Source organism: Accipiter gentilis, chromosome Z (assembly GCF_929443795.1).
Source record: "Accipiter gentilis chromosome Z, bAccGen1.1, whole genome shotgun sequence".
Lineage (NCBI taxonomy): Eukaryota > Metazoa > Chordata > Aves > Accipitriformes > Accipitridae > Astur > Astur gentilis.
This window is the reverse complement of record NC_064919.1, coordinates 33262008-33288337: the sequence shown is the minus strand read 5'-3', so window position 1 is coordinate 33288337 and position 26330 is coordinate 33262008. Positions and strand designations below refer to the sequence as shown.

The window sequence follows — 26330 nt, the reverse complement described above, 5'->3', positions numbered from 1 at the left end:
TAGTCACTGTGGTTTTAAACCATGCTCTTGAGATAGATTTATTTAGCTGTTTGCAGTTTACTGTGTGCTAGTTTCTCATGGCCAGTGAGTGGGCACAAGGAAGGAAGATGTCTGTGTGGCTCGACCCTGCTGCTACGGTCCAGGCCAGAATCTCTTTGGAGGAGAGACTGAATGTGTTTCACCTGAAGCACACTGCAGGGGAGGAGGGAAGAATGTACATGGAGCAGAGGGTAGCATGCAGAGCAAGTGACAGTAGGAGTACAGGCTGTGGGAGTACAGCAGAAAGAGGAAGATTTGCTTTGTTAACACGTCTCACCCAGGAGGCTGGTGTTTTATCCACCGGAAGCCGGTTACCCTCCGCTGGTTTGTCTTTGGCTGAAAATCAAATGGTAAAAATTGCAAAGCCTCTTTGATGTGCTTATTATACATTGAGTCAGAGCTACCTGACCAGCTCAGGAGACCGTCGCAAGTCTTATTCCTGCTCTGTGGACAGGGACTGCTGGTCATTATTTCAGAGGCTGCAGAGTCTAGAAGGGGCCATATTGCTGTAATGGTAAATTGTCCACGTGGATGCCGCTATAGTAGTCAACTTACAAAATAATCCATTCCCATGGATGTGCTTTTGACTGGACTGATTGTACATATGAGAATTTCCTGGCATAACCTCTCAGTCCTGGCTGTAGAAATCCCACATTTTCAGCATGGATTTGGCTTGTCTCTCAGTGATTCTTGTCTGGTCATTAATATCCATTAGGGCTTCTCTGTGTTGGAAGTGAAGCCAAACAAATGGAAAACGATGGCTTTGGAGTGCAATAAACCCCAGCCTGCATGCAAACTTTTGTTCAGACATAAAGTAGTTTCAATTTGTTTTTGTTCAATTTACTTCCAAATCAAAAAGAGTTCCTTTGCAAGATGGCCATTGGTTAGTTTGATGTAACTGTCCCGAGTGTCTACCTGCAGGTATTCTTTTAATCCAGTGTAGTTAGTACCAACAAAGTGAATTCTTGCCCTTTTAAAAAACATGAGATAGCAGTGAATGTTTCTATTCATGAACACCCTTCCAAAACTAATGCTAAGTTATGTGCTTTCATATTTGGTTAAATATACCGTGGTTTGGATCCAGACAGGCAGATCTAGCTGTAGTGGGGACGGCGTGATTTCAAGTTTAGTGGGACCTGCACCTTTCTGCAGGAGGCAGATTGGTCTGCTGGGGGACGGCAAATTGCACCTGTTTGTTCCCACATCTGCACTGTCCTGTAATCCCAAGATTTGGTTCACATAATCTCTGCACATTAAGAATATGCTTATTCATGTGTGAGTTTCATGGTGTTGGTGAATACCTCCAGTTCCAGAGTGCTTTTAATGGTGTTTGAGGCAAATATCCAGGAGGAGTTAATTACACAGAGCCCTCATCAGGCTGCAGAGTCACCACAGCTTGGAAAATAACCCTCCCTGGAGTAACTGTTGAAATGTGTTTCAAGACTGCAGCAATATCTCACGGCTTACCGCCTTTAGAAATAAAAACCCCAAGCCAGTAGGTAGTAGGAAGGCATGTTGCAGTTGTCTAGTCTTGCTGTGCAAACCAGTGGTAGCTTGCGTGTGTGTTCAGGAGAGATGGTAGTTTTACTTGCCACATGCTGACTGAGAGCTGCTGTCTGCACAGTTGAGTAGCCAGCTCCATGCCCCACCAGTGTGCCCACTGCATCCCATGCTCAGCCTGGGGGGGTTTTGCCCCAAGTGCTTCCTTAGCTCCCTGCCTTTCTGGGGCTTGGTGGCTGCCTGCTGCAGCTGCTGGAGCAGTGAGGGAGAGGTACAGAGGTGCTGCATTGTCTGTTTGGCTCCAGAGGCCCCTGTCAACTGTTGCTCCAAATGGCTTTCCTGTGCATTTTAAGTGGCTGTCATCCTCCTGGGGTGAGTGTTCATTGCCCCAGGCAGGAGGCAGCTGGAGCTGCAGCTCTCTCTGGGTCAGGTCCTGAGGCCGCCACCCTGGAGAGCCATGCTGTGCTGGAGGTGGGGAAGCAGCAACACCTGGAGGACACCTCTGCTGATCTTCTCCCTTTCCGGTCAAGGGAGAGGCTCCCTGGGGGTAGGAGCTGTGGCAGCCACACTGGTTCAGCTTGAGGCGAAAGGAATGGGAGTGTTTGCATTCCCAGGTGAAGGTTGAGGAGGAGAGGAGGCATGGGCAGTGGCAGCCCCCGTGCCTGTGTAGGCAGTCAGTAGGGGAGAGTGCTGGGCAGCTGCTTGGCTGCTGCCCTCAGACTTCGCCTGCAGGAAGGGTGGCTGCCTATGTCCCCTAGCAGCTGCCATGCTTCCCTGGCCTGCTCCAGAGGGCCATTCCTGCCTGAAATAAGCTGGGTGGGTGGGAGAAGGAGTCACAAAGCAGGAGATGACAGCATTACTGTTCTTTATGAGTGAGGAAGAAAGGGCAAAATAAGTTGTGCTTATTTTAGTTAGGCAGGTGGCTGAGGAGCTGTGGGGATAAGAGCCTGTCAGGCCCTATGGTTCTATGGTGGTCAGGCAAACTGTTGTCTAGGGGAGCAAGATTGCCCCTGTTTCAGTCTGCCCCTTTGTATCTTCTGTATTAATCACATCAGGGGCAAAACCTCCTGGAGTTACGTGTGGTCAGTCAGTTCCCTATGAGCAGGCCCATGGGACCTAAGGTGTATCTGCAGACCTGACAGAGGCACGGGTTGGCAACATGTGGACTGGCGTGCTTGGAGCAGGAGCAGCTTCAGAGAGCCCTTGGCAGGCAATTATATGTCTGTGACCTTCCCAAGGGGCGAGATGAGAACTCACCAGGAACTCTGTCTTTTCCTCCCTCTCCCCCTCCCTCAGGTGGTCTTTGCTTTGAATCAGACTCTCTTGCAGCAGGAGAGCCTCCGAGCAGGCAGTTTCCAGATCCCCTATACGACAGAAGACCTTATCAAGCATTACAACTGTGGGGACCTCAGCTCCATCATCTTCAACCATGACACTTCTCAAGTGAGTCTTGCCACTGCAGCCCTTTACTACGCACATGTCCCCGTAGCGCTAATCCCTGTCTCACTCACACTTGTCTCTTCTCAGGTAGGCCCTTTGCAGGTGAGGGCCAAGGGCACGTTGCTGGCTTTCTGGTGCATCTGCTTTCCTGCGCCTCCTGTCCCAGGAGTCTGCACCACGTCACCCCTGTCTTGCTGCACACAAGCAGCAAAGGCACACCTGGCTTTTGCTTTTGGACGAGTGCTGTGTTTGCTTTAGCGTCAAAGCTCTATGACTTAATCCTTTATTTTCTTAAGGATCCTGTGGAATAACGCTAGCTTAGGTATGAGTGACCTTAGCACCAACAGAGAGCAGCAGCAGGCTCTTTTGTCCAAGTAGTGATAGAGAAATGCACTCATGACTTGGACGCTCGTGTAAGGCTGGGCAAGTTGCAAGCTTTTTAATCTCCCCTATCTCTATGATTGTATACTGTGGTCAAGGCCTAAAGAAGAGAAATCAAGTGAAACAAAGAAAAGATAGATTTAGACTGAATGTTAAGGAAAAGAAAACCTTCTGAGGCCTCACAGACTTGGTTTATGGAGACGGTTTCCTAAGCAGCACAGTGGAATGCAATGCTCTGATCTTTAAACCACGAGAAAATGCCCAGCAGGGACCAATTTGGCCTGTTTGGGCTGTTAGATTAGCTAACCTCAGACTGAGACATCAGGCCTCTCTATTCTTGTCTGTGGGGTACTGCCTGGCAATTCATGCACGTCAATGAAAACATAGGCTCTAGCCTCACAGTGCTGAACAAGTGGGTGTTGGTACCTGGGCTTTCCCTGCTGAATAACCATTTTCCTGTGGCCTTTTGATATATACAGTGCAGTGCTGCAGAGCTGGGAATACTGTTGTAATAACCCTTGCTTCTCCGGCACTGAGCTTTGCGCGCACGTTGTTACCTTCCCGTCCTGCACACCCCTCAGCCTGCACATGCAGACAACCTGGTCATTAACACTGCTTAGCTCCTACACAGTGCACTTCATTTGTAGATTTCAAAGGGCTTCTCAAAAGAGGCCAGCACTATAAGAGCACACAGATGCTGCATCACTATTCTTGTGAAGTGTTACAGACTGCAGACAGCTGGCATTGCTTTAAGGTCCTTGGAGAGAGCAGCTCTTGCTGAGAATTGCATGTCTCTGGGGGAGCAACTGCCCTTTACTCACATGAGGAACTCCACTGCAGAGCACTCTCCCTCACAAAAGACCTGAGTAGTAATAGTCTGCCACACTATCAGCTTATGTTTTTAAGCAGAACATCTCTGTAAATTGTATTTGACCCCATCCTTGCCCAGTAGATGACCCACTGTGGGCTAAGAACACTTTGGAAGCAAGTGATAATAGTTTCTGAATGGTTCCAGAGCCTCTTCAGCTGCTGCAGCCTTGCAAGGGAAAGCACCTGGTGTAGTGGCTCTGTTCCCCAGAAACCACTGCTTGTAGACCCTTTCCTTAGCAGTCCCCATAGCTGCAATGCCCAAAGATACTTGTCAAGAAGCCAGGATGGCTGCAACTCCAGACTCACGTTTCCCTCCAGTAGCAAGAGCTCAGGGTAGCGTGCAGCCACAGCTGTCCTGGGGGCCCCAGGAGAGGAAGCCAGTATTTTAAAAGATACCTTGATGACAGGGGAATTGGAGGTGGTAATACTTTCTTTCCTGACAAAATCTGGCCCTCTTTCTTCTGGAAAGTTTGGGGAAGTTTTTGTTAACTAGTTCAAATTGCAGTTATTCTTTGACAGCCTGTGTTATTATCATTATAGTTATGTCATACCTATCACAATTTAAGGAAGACGTATGTAGCTAAAGATAGTCAGGGACAAACATTTACTGTCTTCAGCTGAGCAATCAGGATTTGGGATCTACCATGTGGCAAACTGAGAGTATTTGTTGACTTTGCACCAAAAAAGATTCAGCTGGCTGGCTTATGAATTATATGTTGAGAGGAAAGAAGCACTATGCATATTTGAAGTTTGCTGAGTAATTTTTTAGCTTTCTTTGGGTTTTGTCATACTGGATGTGCCTTGAGGGACAAAGGCAATTGCCACATTCAGTGATGGAGAAAAATGCCTGTGCATGATGGCTGCCTGTGAAATAAATGCCCCTTTCATGAAGACATTTTTTTTCCCTACTTTAGGTCCCAAATTTCATTAATGCTACACTTCCAGCCCATGAACGCATTACTGCCCAAGAGATAGACAGCTACTTCCGTCAGGAGCTCATCTACAAGCGAAATGAGCGAATGGGCAGGAGGGTGAAGGACCTGCTGGAAGAGTACCCAGACAAGAGTTTCTTCTTTGCATTTGGAGCTGGTATGTGATAGAGGTTTTCTACAACCTGAACACATTCTTCCCATGGCCATTAGAAGCTTTTTACAAATGCTTGCCTCAGTACTGACTCTTCTTTAAACTTTTTACCATGGTGGACACAGAACACAGCTTTGCCCTCACAGTGGTACCCTAGTAGGAAGACTTTTTCAGTGTACGAGACTGTTTTTCTTCAGTATGCAAAAAGCTCACAGTGTATGAATTGATTGCAATATTTATTAGTTACAGACTTATTTGTTATATGCATAGCCAAAGATACTGAACCAACTACAGCGCATACACAAAAGGAACAGTTCTTAGACATACGTGTTTATGGTGTGGCCAACCAAAACAGAAAGATGGGAGAAATAGGGAGCTGAGATGAAATGTAGCAAGTCACAGGTTGCATCAGTGCTTGAATAAACCTTTCAAGAATGCATCCAAAAGAATAATATGCTAAATTGTGTGAATCTAAGTGGTTCAATAAATACAAAGGGAGGGGACGGCACACTTTCACCTTTCTATTCCTGTTGCACCTCCTTCCCTCTTTCACTGTGCTTCCACAACTACTAGGAGATTGTGTCTGCCACTATTTTAGAGCAGAGTATTGGGCCCAGCTGGGGAAAACCTACTCCATTTTCTGTCCCTCAGTAGCCAGCAGGAATCTATAGGCACATCAAGCAGCTCATCAAACTCAGTGAGCTCATTTCTGGAACTATTTTTGTTTGGAAGTCATTTAAGCTTGCACAAAAGTGGAGAGCTAAAAAATAACAGATTTTGCTGAAACTATCCAAAAAGCTTTGCTTCTGGCCAAAGTGCAAACATGGAAAGTTTCAAGCCAAAATAAGTCTGTTTGAGGGAATTAGAGGAAAGTATGGGAAGAGAGATGTAGTAATGCCAACAGCATTCCACGAGGTTCAGTAAGGGGTTTATCTTAATTGTGGACAGGCCTTTTTGTATGGCAGCACTAGAGTTACAAGCCAGACCTATTTCCTGTTGCTAGTGGAGAACTTGTGAAGCAAAGCCAGCTATAATCTTTCACAAGCAGTCTTCCTTCTATATACATTTTTAATTTCTCTGAAATGTAAGTGGAGCACTCAGGATCTGAATGCTAAGTCAAAGTAAGTGATGGGGCATGTGATTCCATAGGCAGCCAGCTAAATAACACTATAGGTTTCTGGTTTGTTTGAGAGGTGCACATTGACGTAGAAAGGGCTGCATTGTCCTACTGTGCTGTGGAGAGTTTTGCCACTTGTACAGTTCTTACAAGAATGCTGCCTGCTGGCTAAACCTTCACAGAATCACAGGATAGTTGAGGCTGACATGCACCTCTGGAGATCATCTGGTCTGCCCCCCCTGCTTAGAGCAGGATCATATAGATCAGTTTTTCTAGGACTGAGTCTGGTCATGTTCTGACTATCTGCAAGGATGGAGACTCCAGAACCTCTCTGGGCAAGCTATTCTAGTGTTTAACCACTCTCACAGTAAAGAAGCTTTTTCTTATGTTTAAGTGGGATTTCCTGTATATCAATTTGTGTTCATTGCCCCTTGTCCTTTCATGGGGCACCATTGAGAAAAGTTTTGCTCTATCTATTTTAAAACCTCCGATCAGGTATTTGTACATCAATTATACTGCCCCTCAGCCTTCTCTTCTTCAGGCTGAACAGTCCGAGCTCTCAGCCTCTCCTCATATGACAGATGCTTTAATTGTTCATCATCTTTGTGGCCCTTTGCTGGACTCTCTCCAGAATGTCTACATCTCTTTTGAACTGGAGAGCCCAGAGCTGGACACTGAACCCAGATGTATGTCACCAGGGCTGAGGAACAGGGAAGGATCACCTCCCTCAATCTGTTGGAAATGGTCTTCCTAGCACAGCCCAGGAGGCCATTGGCCATCTTTGCCACAAGGGCACGTTGCTGGCTCAAGGTCAACTTGATGACCACCAGGACGCCACATCCTTTTATGCTGAGCTGCTCTTCAGCCAGTTGGTGCCCAGCCTATCCTGGTGCTTGGAGCTATTCCTGCCCAGGTGTGGGATTTGGTTTGCTGAACTTTGTGAGCCAAGATTCTCTCATCATAAATCCATACTGACCACTCTCAATCATCCACTTATCCCTAACACATTTCGAAAGGGTTTGCAGGTTAATTTGCTCCATTACCTTCCCCAGGGATAGAGGTGTCGCAGAGTAGTTTGTAGTTTCCCGGATCCATCTTCTTGCCCTTCCTGAAGATAGGAGTGATACTTGCTTTCTTCCAGTCCTCAGGGACCTTCCCTAATTTCCACAACGCTTTAAAGATAATCGACAGTGGTCTTGCACTGACACTGGCAAACTCTCACAGTTGCTCTGCGTGTATGCTATTGGAACTTGTACCTGTCTAGTCTGTTTGAATGTTCCTTAACCTGATCCTTCTCTACCCAGGGTTAACCTTCTTTGCCCTGGGCTTACCCTCTAGTCATAGGAACCTGAGATTCCTGAAGCTGGTTTTACCAGTAAAGAAAGTGACAATGGCCTTTTCAATATTCTTTGTCATCAGGTCTCCTCCCCCCTTCAGCACTGAGATTACATTTATCTAGTCTACATTTTACTGCTGAGGTATCTGGAGAAGCACTTCTTTTTCCCCTTGATGGTTCTCACCAGATTCAACTCTAGATGGGCCTTCATTCTGCATAGTCACTTTTACTCCAGGATAAGCATGGCTTGTTTGCTTTAGCTTACTTACGGTTTCTGTTGAGTGGGCTAAAGAATAAGAGATAAAAAAAAGAGTGGTTTGGTTTGGTTTTTTTTATGCAGGAAGAAGCATACTTAGTGGCATGAGATCCTGACTTCATTATGAGAGGCAAGGCCTCAGGTGAAGCCAGAGTTTCTAGGAGCCAACTTTAAATTCCCTCCAGTCTCTCTTGCCTCTTTGAACAGCTGAGAAACTCCAGAAGAGCCAACTCATGAATAAGTACAGAAGGATCTAAGATGCCTTATATCCCTGTGGATGAAATGACTGACTTCACTGAGAGATGCTGACTGATGTGACAACTTCAGAAGTTGGTCCTCTTAATCTTGTAAACACTGGCAAATTCCTTTTTCTCTCAGAGCTCTTTTTTCTTTGCTGCTGCTGAAAAAAACCATCATTCTGAGGCTGTAAAGTATAGTGGATGTTGGCCAGCCACCATTAACACTAAGAAAAGAAGGTTGTTGGTGAAAAATTCTTCAGCTACCATGTCTTCTAATTACTAAAGGAAATAATGAATGTGTTTCTTTAGCATTAATTACTCAGACTGTATGGATTCAAACTTCCAGGGACTGGCTGTTTTTTCCCCACTTTACTCCCCTGCCCCCAACAAGACCTCCCAGAAAGAAGAATTGTTATGAACAGACTGATGAACCAATATCTAAATTAGCAATCCAGCTAAGAGCTCCAGATCTTAGTTGTCTTCCTCCCAGCAGCTGAGTCCACTGATAGCTGCTAAACTAAAATTAACTCTTGGATGGTTGATGTGTGATCAAAAAACATGCAGAAGAAGGATTTGGACATCATTGTAGAAGTGTAATTGACCCCATCTGAGCTAAGATGGGTGTATAAACTTTAATCTTAGCCACCTGGACAAGGAAAAGAGAGAACATGCTACCACCTATGGTTACCCCAGAGTCTGCCATAGTCCACCAAATGGCTTCCTCCAACTTCTCTAGGTTTTGAGGTAGTCCTTGAGATGTGGGGAATTGGTCAGTTATGTGTCAGCCTTGGGTGCCAAGTGCATTGGACTCACAGGCATGTCTGATGCCTTTTCCCTTGCCCCTTATGTCATAAAAAGCAAAAAAATCCCAAACAAACAACAAAAAACCCCCACCGATTTCCAGGGGAAACTGGAATTGTGCTGAGTCTGTGTCCTGAATGATGTTAGGTGATGGTTTTTTCCATATAGAGCTGTTCACTGTTACATCTTGAAATTTGCTGTTCCATCTGTCATTTTTTTTGGATGGAAATTATGCAAGAGGAACAAGATTTATTGTCTTTGGTAAAGAAAAGATTGGAGAAAGGACCTGTCACCAGTAAACACTGGTAAAAATAATCAACAGTGCTAAGCCTAGGATGTCTTTGTCCATCTTTTGTAGGTGTTTATACCTGTAAAACAAAACCAAACAAAAACCTGCCATGGTAATATGAAAGTTGCACAGGTAAATGGGTATCAATTTGCCCTTGAAATTCAGTGGGAATTCAGAACCCAGCATGGAAACATTGAACCTGCCATCAGTACATTTGCTACTGGAGGTGTGGATGTGCACAGGGAATGTAAATTTATCTATGCCTTATATAAAGCATTTGAAATGTGTAATGAGGAAGTTAATGAAAAATCTACATGAAGCTGAATCTTGTCAGATTCTAGAAGAGGAGAAAAGTGGTGGTGGTGGGGAGGGGGCTGGCAGGAAGATAACATAATGATAAAACAGATTAAATGAGTCTTGTGGGGCTATCTGACTTCTCCCTGGGTACAAAGGGCTTGCTGATTGCCTGCTTGCTTCTTCTGTCTTTGGAATGCAGCATCATTTTAGCCTCTTTGGGTGCAAGAAAAGGCTGAGTCCCTGAAGGTGTGCCTGTACCTCTGTAATCTGAGAATGCCAGATACAACCCAGCAGCTTTGAGACCGTTTTCCTTAGTAGGCTCTTTGAGTCTGCAGAACGCTAATGACAGGGTTTATTAGAACAACAACCCCCGAAGGGGATAGATAATGGTGTGTGGAGGCAGCACCCACATCCAAAGGCCCAGGGTTCACATGAAGGGCACTCCTCCTGACATTTCTGACACAAGAAGTGAGGAAAGCTTTGCATTTCTGCATTAGAGGCAGAAACCTCTGTTCCAATGTATTAGTTCAACTGTCAAAATTGCCCAGGTCAAACAACTGTGTGCTGTTTCTGCTTAGGTACTGACAGTCTGGTGATCATCAGCTTCTTATCAGTGCTGGGGTCTACCCATTGCTACCTTTATTGGGCAGCTACAGTAGGAAAACTTTCATCTTGTAAGGTATGTTTTAAGCTCGTGGGGTTTCAAGTCCTTAATACCTTTTTTTCTGGAAAGGAAGCAGTGGTGTGGAATGGGAGCGGGTCCAGCAGCAGAGATGGCTGTGAATACTGCAACTCAGACATGGCACTGCTATTTCCTTTCCTTATTAGTCACATAACGTGGGCTGCTAGCATAGTCACCTACATGAGGGTCTCCTTGCCTAATGAGCCTAGGCCTTCAACAGTGGAAAACTCTCAGTAAATGCCAGTGCAGATGGAGCCCCAGTGGCTAAGGCTGCCTGAATGGAAGCTGTTTCTTTGAACTTGATTTTTACAAAATAAGTGATACGGGTTTGTAAACTTTTTCCTTATGTTAACTTTGCCATAAATTTGGCCTTATAATCGGTGGAAAACCTTTTTCTAACTTCAGTTTGTGTAGTTATCAAGGGTTTGCCGTTGCCCAAAGGTAAAAATGGGAATCCCTGGGACCAAAAATACTCACGTCATAAGTTTGAGATCTAGTTTTTGACAGAACTGGGTAGATAAGAGTGTCTGGTTGTCTTTCACAAGAAAAATGCCAATTGTAACTTCATATGTTTCTTTTCTGTGGTATTAGGCAATTTTTCCCATGTTGTGCAAGGGCTTCAACATCAGCTATTTTTAGAAGGATTTCATGTTTACATGATTCTGTTACAAACAAATGTGGAAAATGAATCCTAGTAATTCCATATAGGTGAGTTAATTAGCAAAGCACATCACTTTTAAAGAAATGGAAGGTTTTTTGTTTCCTCCTGAGTGAATACAGGTTTGAGGCACTTTTTTAAAGTTTCTCCATGTGTAGTGAAAGTATTTTCTTGGGCATAGAGAATGCCACTGTTCCACAGTCCTGCCCACCAGATTTTCCCCCTTTGATATCAGAGTGGTGAAGTATGATCCACTAAGATTTTATACTAAAAAAGTGATTTCAAGGAAATCATGGTTTTTTGAAGACAAACACTTGTCCTGGCCTCAGTGGAGTAAAACCTCAAGTTCAATGTTTATGGAGTAATATTTCATTAATATTTCATCTTACAGGTCATCACAGGAAGGAGTACATTTGGAAGTCTGCAGTCTCAAAAAGATTGGAGGAGTAGGATGTCTGTTTTGCAGTTTGGCTTCCATCCAATGAAATTATTTAAGACAGTACTCTGCCTTCTCTAGATCATTTGTTGCATCTGCCATATGCTGAACTTTCAGCTCTTTGCTGCAGATAACCTTTGGGACTGACTTGGGCCATGTATGTCCCTGCTCTCCAGGTCATCACAAATTCTCCTTTGCTTGTGTTTGCATCCTCTGAGGGACCACTGGCAGTTTTGAACCCTTCTCCATGGATTTATTGGCGCACAGACTGCTATGGGAGGATACTTCGATTATTGAAAGGGTAGAAGAACCCTGCCATGGGAAGCACATAGAGAGGGATGACCTGTCCTTTGTGCCTCATGGTTAAGTGATAATTTTTCCTAAAGCTCCTCTTTTTTTGTTCTTGGGTAGCAGCCTCATGTCATGCCTTTTCTACAGGCCAGTAACTCTAATCCAGTCACCTACAGATGTCCTGTTCACCCTTTTGGGGTATGTTATATGAATTTATCTATTTAATTCTTGGAAGCAGTCTAAGAAGAAGAATAATAGATGATAATTTCCATGGGCATTTCCAGGCAGTTTCTAAATAACTGTAAGATCTGTACCTCTAAAATATTCTTGAAAATATTTGTTTCAGTGACCCATAGAGCCTCTGGCATCAAAAGCCCATCTGAGCACTCCCAGCCCAGTCAGAGATAAACATCCTGCTTTATGATGTCCCCAGTGGCTAGAATCCTTTGTGTCATTTTGTGATTGCACTGTTATGATCATGTGCTGTAGCTGTTCTCGCCACTTCTTGGAGGTCAGCAGTGCATATCAGGTTTCCTAACAGTTTTGTTTCTTTACATGTATGTCCAGTGATTCATTGTCTTTGGATATTTTAGATGGTGAGGTCCTGGCATGTTTCTGGGGCAGATGGGAAGTGCCATCTTTCTACTAAGGAAAACATAGCAGACATAAAGAATTATGTGGACTTGGGGGTTTCCTTTTACATGACTCTAAGAGAAGGTCAAGGAAGTTTGTGTATCAGCTTGGAATTGTGGATTTTGTTGAAATTTAGAGGAACAAAGTTTTCTTCAGTCTTATAATCTTGCTTTATATGAAAAATAAAAATTAGGAACAGAAACAGAACTTCTGTTGTGCAGTATATCCTTGTTAATTTTGTTAGATGCAGAAAATTTTCAGCCTTGTGATGGCTCAAATTTGGGTTCATGAACTTCTGCTGAAAACCACACTCCTAGCAGAGTTGCCTAGAGAAAACACTTCTGCGTGCCCTGGCAGTAAAAGCTGCAAGCAGGAGACATGGATTTCATGGCAATAGTAGTAGCCTGTGCTCTGCAAGATTGGGTATTGCTATTGAGGAAGGTCAGGAATGCTCAATGCATATCGGACTGTGTGGACTGGTCTGCAAGTGCACGTTTGTCAAACAGCATTGTTGTTTGAGCATATTGCCTGTTGCGGTCCCTGCATGCCATTCCTTTCAGTGCAGATTAAAAGCTAGGGTCTTATTTACTCTCCAGTAGAGTGCATGGCTGAGCTGGTGCACACAACAGCTTCTTAGTTTCTCTTTGAGCTTGAACACAGAATAATAGAGATTCATGGCTCCCCACCCCCTGCCAGAGTAAATTGACCTCTCAGAAGCATCGCTTCACCTAGTGGTGTGAGGATAATGCAGCGCTGTGTACAGAAAGAAAAGAGCAGGCTTTCTGATGGGACAGGGCCCGGGGCTTTTCTTTTGGGGGGCATTCAAGTGTGTTAGGCTAAAATAGAAAACAGGTGAAAGAGGCCTACTCCCTGTCATATGACTTTGGGCTAAGTTGATCTTAAACCTTGTAGAGTGAATCTTTCTTGTGTTTCTTACAGATGCTTTTGGTGATAAGGTCTCACACACTACAGAGCTCTTTCTGTGACAGTTCCCAGGGAAGAGGCAAAAATGCTGACCCTAGAGAGGCTTCTGGTGAAGTCCTGTACATCAAACCCTCACCCTTCTGTCTTTTTTTCATTTTGCACTTAGCTCAGGTTGACCCTGTAGGTCCTTTGGGCCCCAGATCAGCTCAGTCTCACAGAGCACACATAGGATAGCAAACACTAGTATCTCCTAATCCTTTTATGTACCTAGCCTGAGCAGCTCCTGATTAAGCACAGCTTGTGAACAATCTAATATCACATGCCTGTTTGTATGCATCTGTTTTACACATATCTATTCATTTGGTCTGTTCTCTTTTGGGCAATATTAGCACAGCATTTTTCTTTCACATGCAGACAGAACTCATTGCATTGGCAACAATGAGCAAAGGCTCCCTGTGAAGGCCTGTACCTGTGACTGTGACATAAAAGATACTCTTACCACTCCATCAAATTCCAGAGATTAAGGCCCACCTTAAGGAAATTACTCAAGCAGGTTGACTGACTGAAATGAGACTCAACCATGTGCTACAGTAATTTCCTACATACCAGTCTAAATCACTGCTCTGAGCAAGGGAAACTGAAGATCAATGGGGGATAGTACATTTGATGGTGTGTTGTGCACAGCTATTCACTCATGAAATGAGTGAGACTGTAAGCTCTTAAACTTATTAAGACTGTAGATTGCCCTATAGATTGCTTATCTTTACATCTTGTCCCTTCTTCCTGAAGGACTTGGGTTAAGAAAATATGAGTTCAGAGCCTTGGCACTGCTTTTCACTGCTGAGGATAGGACTCAGCTCATCCAACATTGCCCACATGAGATGGATGCCTAGTCTGAACTTGCAACATACACTGCCCCTATCCTTATCAATAGAGAGGCACTTCTCTAAAAGTCTAAGTTGTCCTACCTCACTCTCACTTACAAGGGGTGGACCACCCTTTGGAAGCACCCCCTTCGTTGCTGTCTGGAGGCAGGGGAGGATTGAATCCCCTCTCCCCTTCCTTTTGCACATACCTCTCCTCTATGTTAAAGGTGAGAGAAAGCAACTAGGTCTGCCACCTTATATACCTAATGTTGGCCTTCCAGCAGCTAATTTTACTCAATTACAATGTTTAATTACAGTCATTCCTGTTTCCTGCTGCATCAGGTCTTTTTGCTGACATGAGGAATTCTGAGTTAACTGCACCTGGGGCTGAACCTTTTGCAAGCAACAGACACCAACAGTATTAGGTTAGGTCCAAAAAATGGTACATTATCTTTACTGTTTCTGAAGTTAGGTTGAGGACCTGGGGGAAAGTCCAGTTAGTAGGTGAGAAAATACGATACCCAATGGGTGTGCAGTGCAGTATTTGGTTAAAAAGTTTCATTTGAGCTAGATCTGTTTGTGTTCTTAGGCTCCTGGGGAAACTTCATCCTGATAAATGTCTATACTGAAATGATACCATCCAACTGTCATGCCTTAAGTCGGTAATTCACGAGCCCTTTGCTGTTGTGGCATAAGAAACTGGAGTTTTGTGTTCCAATTTACTGAATGCATTTGGGAATGAAAAAATAATAAAAACTCTTAGGTTTATTTTCCTGTTAATCTCATTACCATTGGACTTCCCTTTCTATCTCCTTGCTTTTCCTGGCTACTAGAATAATTTTGGTGGTTTTATTGCCACATATTTATGAAGAATATTAGCTGAAAACAGTTTTTCTCTAGTTATTTATCAGTTTTAGCACTGCTTACATCTACAGAGGCAAGCGACCACACTAATAAATCATGTGCTCAGGTCTAATTTTAATTAACTTAGGTTGTTAAATGAACAAATGTTTTCAAGAAAGCTAGATCTATGAGGGACTGTGCTGTCCATCTGCTTCTCAGCAGCCTTGTCTGATGAGGAGTTAGAGTGATGGTGGAAATCAGTCAGCGCATAGATCATATAGGCCTTCAGGAATAACTCCTGCACCCTTTGAGTAGTCATTTATTCACTAAGATGCCAAACTATGGGCTGACCAGCCACCACATCTGTCTGAAAATGGAGTGGAGACATAAATCACAGAATTAGGGCAGAGCTAGCTAAATCCTTCCAAAACTTTTGTCAACACGACTGAAGTGGAGTTTATGTCCCTGGTAGCTTATACTGAAGGAATGAAAGGGGTTGATCTAAGTCATTGGCTCTCAGAGCTGTTTTCTGTTCTCTGCAGTTGGATGATTCTGTTCTCTGCAGTTGGATGATTCTGTTCTCTGCAGTTGGATGATTCTTAATCATTTAAAAATTGTTAATGATGTTGACCAACATCTCAGGTAGTGCCTTTATGATGCCAGAGGATGTTAAAATGATGGACACACTGTGGCCAGATTCTGGCCTGGTTTGCACCACCGCCAGTTGCAGTCTCGGTACTACTCCTGAACAGGTGTCTCCCAGCTTCATCTCTTATTGCCCCAAGAAAGCCATGGGGGCCTGATAATGCAACAGCCTGTGGGACCAGAATAATTTCAGTCACATTTTAATTTTAGAAAGGCATAATGTGGTAATTGAAGTGACCCTGGGAAAGTTCAATCATTCGTTAGAGATCCTGTGTTTCTGGAGCATGCTGGTGGGAAGTGATATAGCACTGCCTGCCCTGAGTGTGGCACACCTCCTGTGATGAGGAAGGACTTTGTTGTTCTTCCCTCTCTTTCCCTGTGCTCGTTGAGTTCTGATGTCATTTTTCTCTCAACTGCAGGTCATTTCATGGGCAACAACACAGTGATTGATGTTTTGAGGAGAGAAGGGTACGAGATAGAACACACTCCAGCTGGACAAGCCATCAACAAGTAATGCATGCTTTTCTCTAGCTGAGCAGCCGTTGGGAGGGTGGGTTTGTAAGCAGTCATGAAGAGGTAGTGGCAGCTGGAACTATTCCTAACACTGAGCTGGGATCCCTCTCTCCTCCCCAGAAGTTTGCTTTTATCTTCTATGAGCTAGTTTGGAAACAGGATTTGATTTGGTTTGGGTTTGGGGTTTTTTGTGTTTTCTTTGGGTGATTTTTTGGTTCTTTGGGGTTTTTTTTAATAAGTATTTCCCCCGTGTAAGTTTTTAACTCTTAAACTAACAGCCATAGAGTATGCATGCTTGGTTCATCAGATCTGGATGCTGTTTCATACCACATAGGCTTCCAGGCTCCTCCTTCCTCCCTTTTAAGTGTTTGACTGCCCTGCCTTTTAACACTCTCCTTCTTTTACACTGCTATTTTTGATTCTTTGTGATTACTCTCTCTCAGCCTGGAACCTGAGTGCCCAGATTCCACCCATCCTCTTTGCAAGCTGTCCCCATAATTGATTGCTCTCATGTCCCCTGCTCTCTTCAGCAGTTTTAAGCCAAAGTGCTTGCTGTTGTGAATCATCTTGCAGCTGTTCTTTGGAATATACCCTTACTGCCTCTTTTTATCTCTCACTGGGTGCCTTTATCCATCTCCATGGTTTCAGTAACTACAGAATGCTAACTAATCTCTTCCTCCACACTGCCGAGAATTACATGTGCTCTTGACTCACCTCTTCCTGGACTTCTTGCCACCAGCTTTGGGTCTGCAATGCTTGTTTTCCTCTTCTTCACACTCTTGCCAAACATGTGCTCTTACGTCTCTCAGATATCCCCATTCTTCCTTACAGTCACTGCTAAAAGACCACAGTGGAAAAAAGGTTTGATCCCAATTATGGTACTTGTTTCCCTTTTATCCTCTGTGCCAGGCATGCTGTCCCTCACTGCTTACACCTCTGTTCCTCCTCCCCCACATTTCTGATATGGGGCTCTTAGGCAGGATGATCACCTTCTGTCCAGGGGACACAGTGCAGAGTCGTGGTCTGTGCCAGGGGCTCCACAGATGTGGTGCAAAATAATAACAGATGTTTTTCTCATATTTTGGTTGCTTCACCTTTCTCTTTGCACCACTTTTGCGGCCTTTTTCAGTCCATGAGATTCAAAATCTGGCAGGTCATGTTTTTGCTATGATTCTTGACATGGGCATACATCATTAACTATATGTGCACTGAAATAAGCTGAGCCAAGACTCATCCCCATGAGTACATGAATGCAATCCCTAACCCTGTTGCCACCAATGGGCAGGTAGTCTGACGTGGAGAAGCCCCCTGTGCTTCAGCATAGGACTTAATGATGCTGTAAACACTTGGGTCATGCTAGACAATCCAGTGTATCAGTGTTTACAGGGATAATAAAAAACATGCCTGCACTGATATTTTTGTGTTGATTTCAGCTTCCCCCCTCACCCCGCAGAACATTCTTAGCTTCAGGCTTCCTAAAACCAGCCGTAGCAGCTTCTTAAAGCTTAATGAAAGAGAGCTTAATATGTACTTGAGAATAAACAACATCTGATACTGCTCTTTAAAGACGTAGCTGTAAGGAAATCAAGGGCAGACAGCTGTGGAAAGGAGGGCTAGATCTTCACCCATCAGGAAGGTAGGTATCAATGATAATAGGGGTAGCTGGACATCCAGTTCTCTGACCACATCATGGGAGTTCATTGTCCAGTCAGTGACTTTTGTGCCTTTGAAAGCCCTCAGTTTGGCACTGGTTGCATCTCAAACCTCTCATTAGGACTACCGGACAGAATGTCTTTCCTGGAGTCTTGATTTTAAAGCTGAGTGAAGAAGCTAAAGAAGATAGCACTTCAGTGTTTTCTTTGAGAAAAGGATGACTTGGAAACATTTAAAAATATGAAACAAGTTTCAAGAAAAATGTGAGTTCTGAAGGAGAAGAGCATTTGAGGTGAGGGAAAGACCTGTGGCAAGAGTATGTCAGAGTCCTGGGGGTTGGATGGAGGGTTTCACTTGATTGGTATCCTGGGTGTGTTCTAGGAGCAAATACCAGGGCAGTCTGTGTCAGTAAATGCAGTCCAACCCATGTAAATGTGGAACCATATCCAGCTACTGTCATAGATAGCAGTGCTGCATGCAGTCCAGTCAGTATCTGTGGACTATTTTACAGGACAAAATTGACTGAGGAAAAAACTGACAAGTGGTTGAACTGAGACAGAGCACTCAAATGGCTGTTTTACTGTTGGATACAGTAGGGAGTGTTAGTTGAGCTGTCCTAAAACAAGAGGATGAGAAATTCTGCAATTGTGTCCCTTCCCTGCATCATGACATTGTGCATTATCAGCACATTCTGCTGCTTCCTGTGTTCTGGCTAAACAGAAAGTCCCTTCTGAGGTATCTGTGTGTAGGAACACAGAAAGACAGGGGATCATTATGCATGTTTTCCTGTAACGAGCAAACTGCTGGGTGCAGTGACACAATTTCACCTGCAGACAGGGCTGCCTGAAGTGTCCTGCCCATCTGCAGTGCAAAGGGGTGAATGCCCATAGTGGAGTATTGAGGCAGGAGGACTCCTTTGTGGTGTCACCAAAGCAAGGAAGGCACAAGAAGGTGCTCCAACTGTGCAGCAGTGCAAAGGACAGTTTATAAATAGTGCCACAAATTCAATCAAGCTCCTACTGTTTTATTTCATGCTTTAACTGTTCTTCCTGATTTTAGAATGCATATGTATATTGCAAAATATTAATCATATAATTACAGCTGTAATTAAGGTGCTTCCTGACTCCTCCCTTAGCTGCTGTGCTGGGAGAGGGAACTGGCCTTGGGAAGAAGGACATGCTTTTGCATTGTGTGCCTTTTCCTGTGGTTGCTTAGTCAGACCCTGGAAGAATTACCTGCAGAAAGTATTGTGAAAGAGGTTATGTATATGAGTGTCTGTTGTTAGCAGTGTTCTGAGGCTGCAAGTATCAGAATAAATGGCTGGCCATGCAGGATGGACACCATCCTAACTGAGCTCCAGCATGGTATGGCCATGAGTTTGGTAGGGTAGGCTGCAGGCAGCAGGGCACACTAATCTACAGGGGAGGGCTGGTGCCCACTCTGTGACTTTCACATTTAAGGAACAGATTCAGTGAAGAGAAATTGGGGAAAAGGAAACCATAAGGAGAGGACCTTCAGAGAGACAAATCAGGACACTGGAGACAACTGGGGAGGGTCACTGTAAGGCAGAGTTAAAGAGTGGTGATGTGAAGATGTTGTGGAGGAGAGCCAAATGGTTGTGATACCTCAGAGATGATAAAGTGAGAGTGTGACAATTACAAAGATTTTGAAAGAGTTTGATAGCCCAAAACCCATTCTGCACCAGTCTGTTACATAAAGTTCACCATGTGATCAGTCTGTGATTTTCCTTGCAGGAAATAAGATCAAATTCTCTTCATTTTCTATCTACTCTCTTGGTCATATTCCAGTCCACAACTTCACTTCTCCTTCTCCAGGATGGGCTTTCTTTATTGTCCATCAAGGAGATGTGCCCACAGTGACAGCTAGCTTGAAAACTACAGCCACGCTGAAACACATCTCCTTCAGACCTCCTCCTTTCAAAGCCATTGCAAGGCAGAAGGGAAACACACTATAGTTCTGGGAAGGTTTCACTGATTGAAGCCAGGTTTCTGCACAGTGGTCTGTGGTCTTCTGTTACATTCCCAAATTTCAGCCCAAGCCAGGCTCCAATTTTGCCTTGTTACAGAAGACTGCTGCATCTCTTCTCTTTATGAAGTAGCCATAAAGATCCCTCAGATATTTTTGTTGTGCTCTGTGTATCCATAGAGCGGACTGAGTTTGTGAGTTTGTCCCAAGATGCTGATGAACAAGTAAAGAGGGGGAATCTCTTTGTTCCAAACAGCGAGAAGTATGGGCCAGCAAAGCCATCAGTGGATAGGAAACTGCAGACTGCCTGCCTTGGGGTATAGATGAGGAGATGTTGCTTACACTAAGGATAATGGAACAGAGCTTAAGTAATCAGGGTGGAGGTGATTGTTTCTTCAATGTATCACCTTCGCACTATCCTGGGTAAGCATAGCCCTTAGAGCTTTTTCTGGGGGTTCCACTGAGTGTTCCTTTGGACTTCCAAGATTTGTCTTGTGAGAGAGTTTGTATGTGCACATAATCTCACTGCAGTATCTCACTTCCTGGAGCTGCTTTGAAATTCCAGATAATGCTGCCAGCCTAATACAGGATCTGTGCAGCTAGAAAGCTGAAGGCCTGACTTCTACCCCCCTCATTACTTTCTATAAATGTGTGCAAAACTCACTTCTGTGTGGTGGGAGAGCTGCAGTTGCTTAGCCTCCTCCCATCCATGTGGACCTCCATACTTGTCTGATACAATCCTTTAAAACCACCATTTCATGTTCCTTGGTGTGCTTATCTGAGTGGCAGGACAGCATTATCTTCTTTTGCAGGTCAGCATGAAGACAGTAAATGCTTACACTAGAAGTCAACACCACAATAACGAGTTGAGCTATGGTCTCTTATGTGTCAGTCACGTGCCCTGACCTGACTTTTTATAAAGGCTATGCGTTCACTGCTCTGTACCATCTGGCTTCATGAAAGAGAAAATGCGATGACAGTGAACTTGGCACTGCCACAGCTAGTCTGCTTCCAGTTGCAGCAGACTAGATGGCCCAAAGGGTTGCTTAATGGTATATTGAGCCATTCCCTTCAAAGACAATAATTTGGAAGATCCATTTCTGCAGCCATGACCACAGTCTGTGTACTAGCTTATTACTTACCTTCTCCACCAGTGACCGTTGTTGATCTAGGACTGGTTCCTTCAGCTAGTTTGCCTTAGTTATCCTGTCCCTGCCCCTTCCCCCTGCTCCCTAGGTTAGTTGGCGCTGGGTGGGTATTGCTGAAGGGAATAATCCGGTCTGTTCTGCAGTGCATCAGGCTATAGAAGTATTGTTTGACCTCCTCTCACTTTGAGGGTGATTCCTTTTTTGTCTCTTTCTAGTCATGCAAAGTTATTCCCAAGAGTTATTCAGCTCTGGGCCAGATTGCATTCTTACCTCAGTTTCAGATTACCTCTTTTCCAAAGCTTTTTTCATTAAAGAGAACTATTTTGATCAGAATATTGACTTAAGGAAGAGGGGGCAGGAATACAAGTCAGAGAAATAAGCGTCCAGCCAATATGCCAGGGAGAAACACCTGTTTTATATGTGCCTTAATAGTATCTGTACCAGGATTCTGCCTCAAAGCCCTTTCAAAAATTTCTGTTTTCCCTCCTTCTTCCAGCAGAGCCCCCCGCAAAACCTTGTTAGCCTTTTCATCGTCATCACCGGCACACAGCCCGTATGTTGCATCTCAGGAATTCCCACTGCCATTGCACCCCTGGAAGGAGGAGGAGGAAGAGGAGGAGGAGGAGGAGGAGCTCCTGCCTCACCTGCTGCTCCCTGACAGTGTTGATGTACTGGAGAAGGTAGACAGGAAGTACAAAAAGAAGAAGAAGCAGCAGAAGAAGCAAAGACTGCGACAGTTTAACGACCTCTGGGTTCGCCTTGAAGAAAGGTAGCTAATGGCTGGGGAGAGAGGAGGGTTTGTCATGCAAACTGGACTTTAATTTAGACTGATTAATCCAGTATGCCAAACTTCTGCAGGGGCTAGATACATGCTGAGGGCAGGATCTGACCTTCTTCCTCACTGTGATTGTTGCTGAAACATTTACTCAAGGCTGCTTGTGCTTTTAGTGACAAAATAGCTGCTTCTGCATGGTTAGGTTTGTGGAAAACTAGGCATAACACAAGTGGAAGCCTTGTCTAGACCATTTTGCATTTGGGCTTGAGGGACTGTGAGCATATGGTAGTCCTCTTTACCACAGAAGGCTGGGTCCAGTGGTAGATGGTACAGATCAAAGCCTTGGACCTTTATCCAAGAGCTGCTAATATGTGGAAACTGTCATATCTGGCATATGTGCTCCTTGCATTTGGACAGTATTTATACAGTACTTCTAGTCTCTCTATTCTTGCATATGAGCCCCATGGCATTACTGGAGATCTGGAAAGTGGGATGGAAAACTAATGGATGATGGAGTTAATATAAAAAATGGAGTGTGTTGTGGGGCAAGGGTTCACACATACCACCTAGTTTCATCCAGAAGAGCTTACTCACCTACAAGAACTACAGCAGCCTGCAAAGAAAAAAAGCCAACTTCTTCCTCACTAGCTATACTTAGGCTTGTGGCTGAATGTGTACCTTAATGTTTCCCTCCTGTCAGATAACACACAGACCCAAGTCTGCTCTCTTTTGTACTTTGTGTCTCTGTTTGCATCTCTGCCATACTCAGGTTGAAAGCATTTTATTTTTCTGGCACTGTAAATAACTAGACAGGTCAGGATGATGCAGAAAAGCCTGTAGCTCCTGAAATGAAGCCTGTATATTCTTTTTTTTTTTTTCCCTCTGAAGAATATTTCTTCCTGCTCCTCAAGATACTGAGTATATCAGGGTTCTCCTATGCCTCTCCTATCACATCCCTTGGCCCCAGCTGTACCACTGCTTTGAGTAATACATTGCTCAGGCTGGCTGCAAGTGGCTGCAGCAGTTGTTGTTCTGTTCCATTCAGCCATTGTCAGACTTTTTAGACCAGAGTCCTCTTCCTCTTTTGTAGAGTAGTTTTGTGCCTTCCCTCTGGTCCTTCTTCCAACCTAAATGTGAGTACTTTGGAGAGAAAGGTAGACAAATGCACATGGTGGTTTGTATTCCCACTGACAGACCTACACATAGTCCAAGATTCATCAGTACAACAAATCCTCATATTGATCGCATTTGATTTCGGTTTTTTATTGTATCATTTACTTTCTATTAATGCAGTTGATACTAGCTGCTTGTAAATAGGTTTTTGGAGCTTTTGTTGACAGCCCGATTAGTTGAAACCTTAAGGAATGATCTGGGGTCTTTTTGATCTCAAGCTCCCACCCTGCCTACACACTGCCATGTTCAGTTTTCACACGCAGTTGTTCCCATGAATCTCAGGGAAGTCAGCGGGTGCCCTGATGTGAGATACGCATACACTTGCAGCATCAGTGCCTTCAGAAGGAGAGAGAAGATGGGAGGATGTGCTACTGTGCTTAAACTGGATGTATATTAGGGCTACATACTGGATTGCAAGTACTGCAAGGCAATAGTGAGGTAAAAGCAAAGCTGATGATGACAGCTTTGGAAAGTACTGCAAGGCAATAGTGAGTTAAAAGCAAAGCTGATGATGACAGCTTTGGGAACTACTGCATAAATACGGAAGCAGCAAATGCCTCCTTTCCTTTTCTTCTTTTGTAATGTTTCCTTTCTTCCCCTACTAATTAAGTCATCCTTTGTGCTAGAAACTTACCCAGGTGCTAGGTGACAAATTCTTTTTAGAGGTGAGTCCTTAGTAGCAGAGAGCTTGAACGTCTAGAGATGGAGCTGTTGTGTGATAGAACTGGGAAAGACAAGTGATGCTTATTGCTGCCTGGGAGACTGTTGCACCCTTACTGCAAAGGGAAAGCCGCGAGTGTCAGACAGGCAGCTGTCATTCACGCACAGCCCCGGCCCGTGCTCTGGGTTTAGTCTTTGTAAAGCCAGGGGAATCGCCACCCTCTCTACCCCACCACCCGCGTGTGCAAGCAGTCTGTGCCGCTAAGGGCTGCCCGGGCAGGCGTGGGCTGAGCTGACAGCCCCACCTCGTGGCACAGCCGAGATGTGTCCCCACGGAAATCCAGACCCTCAGGGCTCAAGCTCGCACGTGTACAGGGCACGAGTCACTGCGAGTCTCAGCCCTTGCTATAAGCATTCCCCGGGGTGCCCAGGCACAGGTAAAGCTGTCGGGTTTCTTATACTCGGGCCATTCACAGCTTTCCTCCTGTGAGCCTGGAAATGTGAAAAGTGCAGCTCAAGTGGTTTAATACAGTCTTGTAGTGGGCTTGGCAGAATTGCTTTGGTTTGTGCTCCTGTATGCATCAGTTGTCAGCTGTATTTCTTTGATGTGCTGCCAGCTGGCTTCTCTCCAGTTACTGTTCAAACCTTCTGTCAGGGCCTTTTGGGTATGGAAGGGTAAGTGTTTTTTAAAAGGGTACTAATTGCCTTCAATTTCCCAAAGCATTTTTGCTTAATGCAGCTGACCAAAATAAGGCGAGAATGGTGCACAGCAGCTGGGGAGTGGGTGCAGGAGAAATGACTCTCCTTTTGTGTTTGGCAGGTAGACTTGCTTTTAATTTGTCCAAATTTGTCTTCTGGTTCCACACAGCACCATGAGGCCCTGGGGTGTATGTCAGCCTTAAAGCTGTGGGGTCAAGAATAGCTTTCAATCCATTGCTGAAGAGAACAACACCTGTGTAGTATCAGCCCTTCTGACTATTGACTTGCCATGGTGTGGGAGCTCCCCCATTTCAGGACAGTTGGTGTCAGCAGCCTGGAGCATTCAAATTTCTTTCCTCCATCACCTTGCCATAATGGGAGTTTGGCATCATGTAGGCTCTGACTCAGTTCTTGTTCACCACCACCTCGGAGTCCTCACTGCCACTGCGAGATACTCTGGGATGTGATGATCTTTTCCCAGTGTCTCTAGGATGTGTTTCTGGAAGTGGCTCTCTCCTTAAAGCATGTGATTTAATTCCTGATCTGTGGAAGGGAACATGCCGTATTGGAACAAGTTTGGTCCACGCTAAGATGCATGTACAGAAGCATGACTGGGGAAGATGGATTCAGCTGAAAGCAGGTGCCTCACTCCGGCTGTGCTCAGCAACTGTCATTGTAGGGACACTCATCTGCAACAAAACTTTTTTTCTTCTTCTTAACGTATTTTCTGCTTAGCTGAAATGTGCTAGGAATATGGTCACCTTATCCACCTGACTGACTGCATGGGAGCAATGGGCAGGCTGGCTGGGTAGACCTGAGTACAGGGTAGGTGTTTTGGTGCGGTTTCCACCCTCCTCAATCTCTTCTCTGTTCCTGCTCAAGACTGCTTTGCAGTTCAGTTGGGCAGCGCCCTCGTCCATGTGGGCTGGCGTAGGAGCTGCCCATACCAGTGAGGAAGGGTCAAGTCAGCGCTCTGCCATTAGGAGACACAGTCCTTTGGTGAGCGTGGAACCAGTACAAGACACCGTTGCCAGGAGCCCAGAAGACTGACAGTGGGGCACAGAGGCTGACCACCTCTTGGTCTGTGGGCATCAGACAGTTCTGGGCTGGGTCTGGACTGATGTTCTTCTCTTGCCTTGCAGTGCTACTGACCCTCCTCCCCGGATCCGCATCATTAACGGCTACATCACGGTTGAACCCCAGCCCCGGGGCCACGGACGGTCTAGTCACTCTCGTGCAGACACCGGCAGCGCTCACCAGCTTTCACATTGTCTCTTCCTCCCGCTACTGATTTTGACTTTCCATGTGATAAGACTGCATTGAAACATAGGGGGAGCCAAGCTGCAGGGCTCTCACCTTAAAAAGCAAAAAACTTATGTGAAAAAACAAAAATAGAAGACTCTGAGTGGGACGCCTGTTATTTGGGGTGTTCTTAAACTGCCTCCTTTTCCTGACTCTGGATCATTAACACTATTAACTGGTTTGACCTGGCCAATACAGGAGAAGATATTTTAATGAAAGTGGTTTTTATCCTTCTTTTGCAGAAGAATGATTTCATGTTGTCCCATAATGCTTTGGGGAGATTATAATGTTGCTATAACATAGCTGTTGTTTAGCTGTATGAGCCCAGCTAAATTACATTTTTTTCACCTTCAGTGCCTTGTAAGAAGATTTACACACCACTAACTTGTTTATTAGAACAGAATATTTTGGTCACGTGAGCACAGCTGGGAAAGAGAGATTGGTATTTTAGGTCTCTACTGGTAATGCTTTTAATTCTTGCTTGTTAGGGCTCCAGATTACGTATAAAGGTTCATGACAACACCTTCTACAGTAGAATAAAACAGTAAAGACTTGTGAACAGAACGTTTCTGCCGTCTGTCTGGTGCTGTTGTAAGATGGGTAAACCTGAACCTCCAAAGGCCAGACATGTCTCGTAAGCACAAACCAGTGTACATATAAGAAAAAAAAAATTGCCTGGGGAGCTTCACAATCATACTGTTGGACGCTTCCAAGTTCTAAAAAGGTGATTTGAGAAACCCGGATGCAGGTTTTCTGTCTCTTTTTAAATCATGAATATAATTGTTATTTTATAGC

General features: G+C 44.7%; 1 protein-coding gene across 1 annotated transcript in view; it reads left to right on the top strand.

The window, feature by feature from the left end:
* The window catches only part of LOC126036488 (metalloprotease TIKI1-like), a 75772-nt gene extending 50216 nt beyond the window's left edge, over positions 1 to 25556 (top strand). The window contains exons 3-7 of the mRNA XM_049796363.1: positions 2836 to 2982; positions 5145 to 5319; positions 16046 to 16136; positions 21426 to 21695; positions 25376 to 25556. Coding sequence (XP_049652320.1) covers positions 2836 to 2982; positions 5145 to 5319; positions 16046 to 16136; positions 21426 to 21695; positions 25376 to 25556 — 864 coding nt within the window. The remainder of the gene's footprint in view (positions 1 to 2835; positions 2983 to 5144; positions 5320 to 16045; positions 16137 to 21425; positions 21696 to 25375) is intronic.
* The last annotated feature ends 774 nt before the right edge of the window (positions 25557 to 26330 follow it).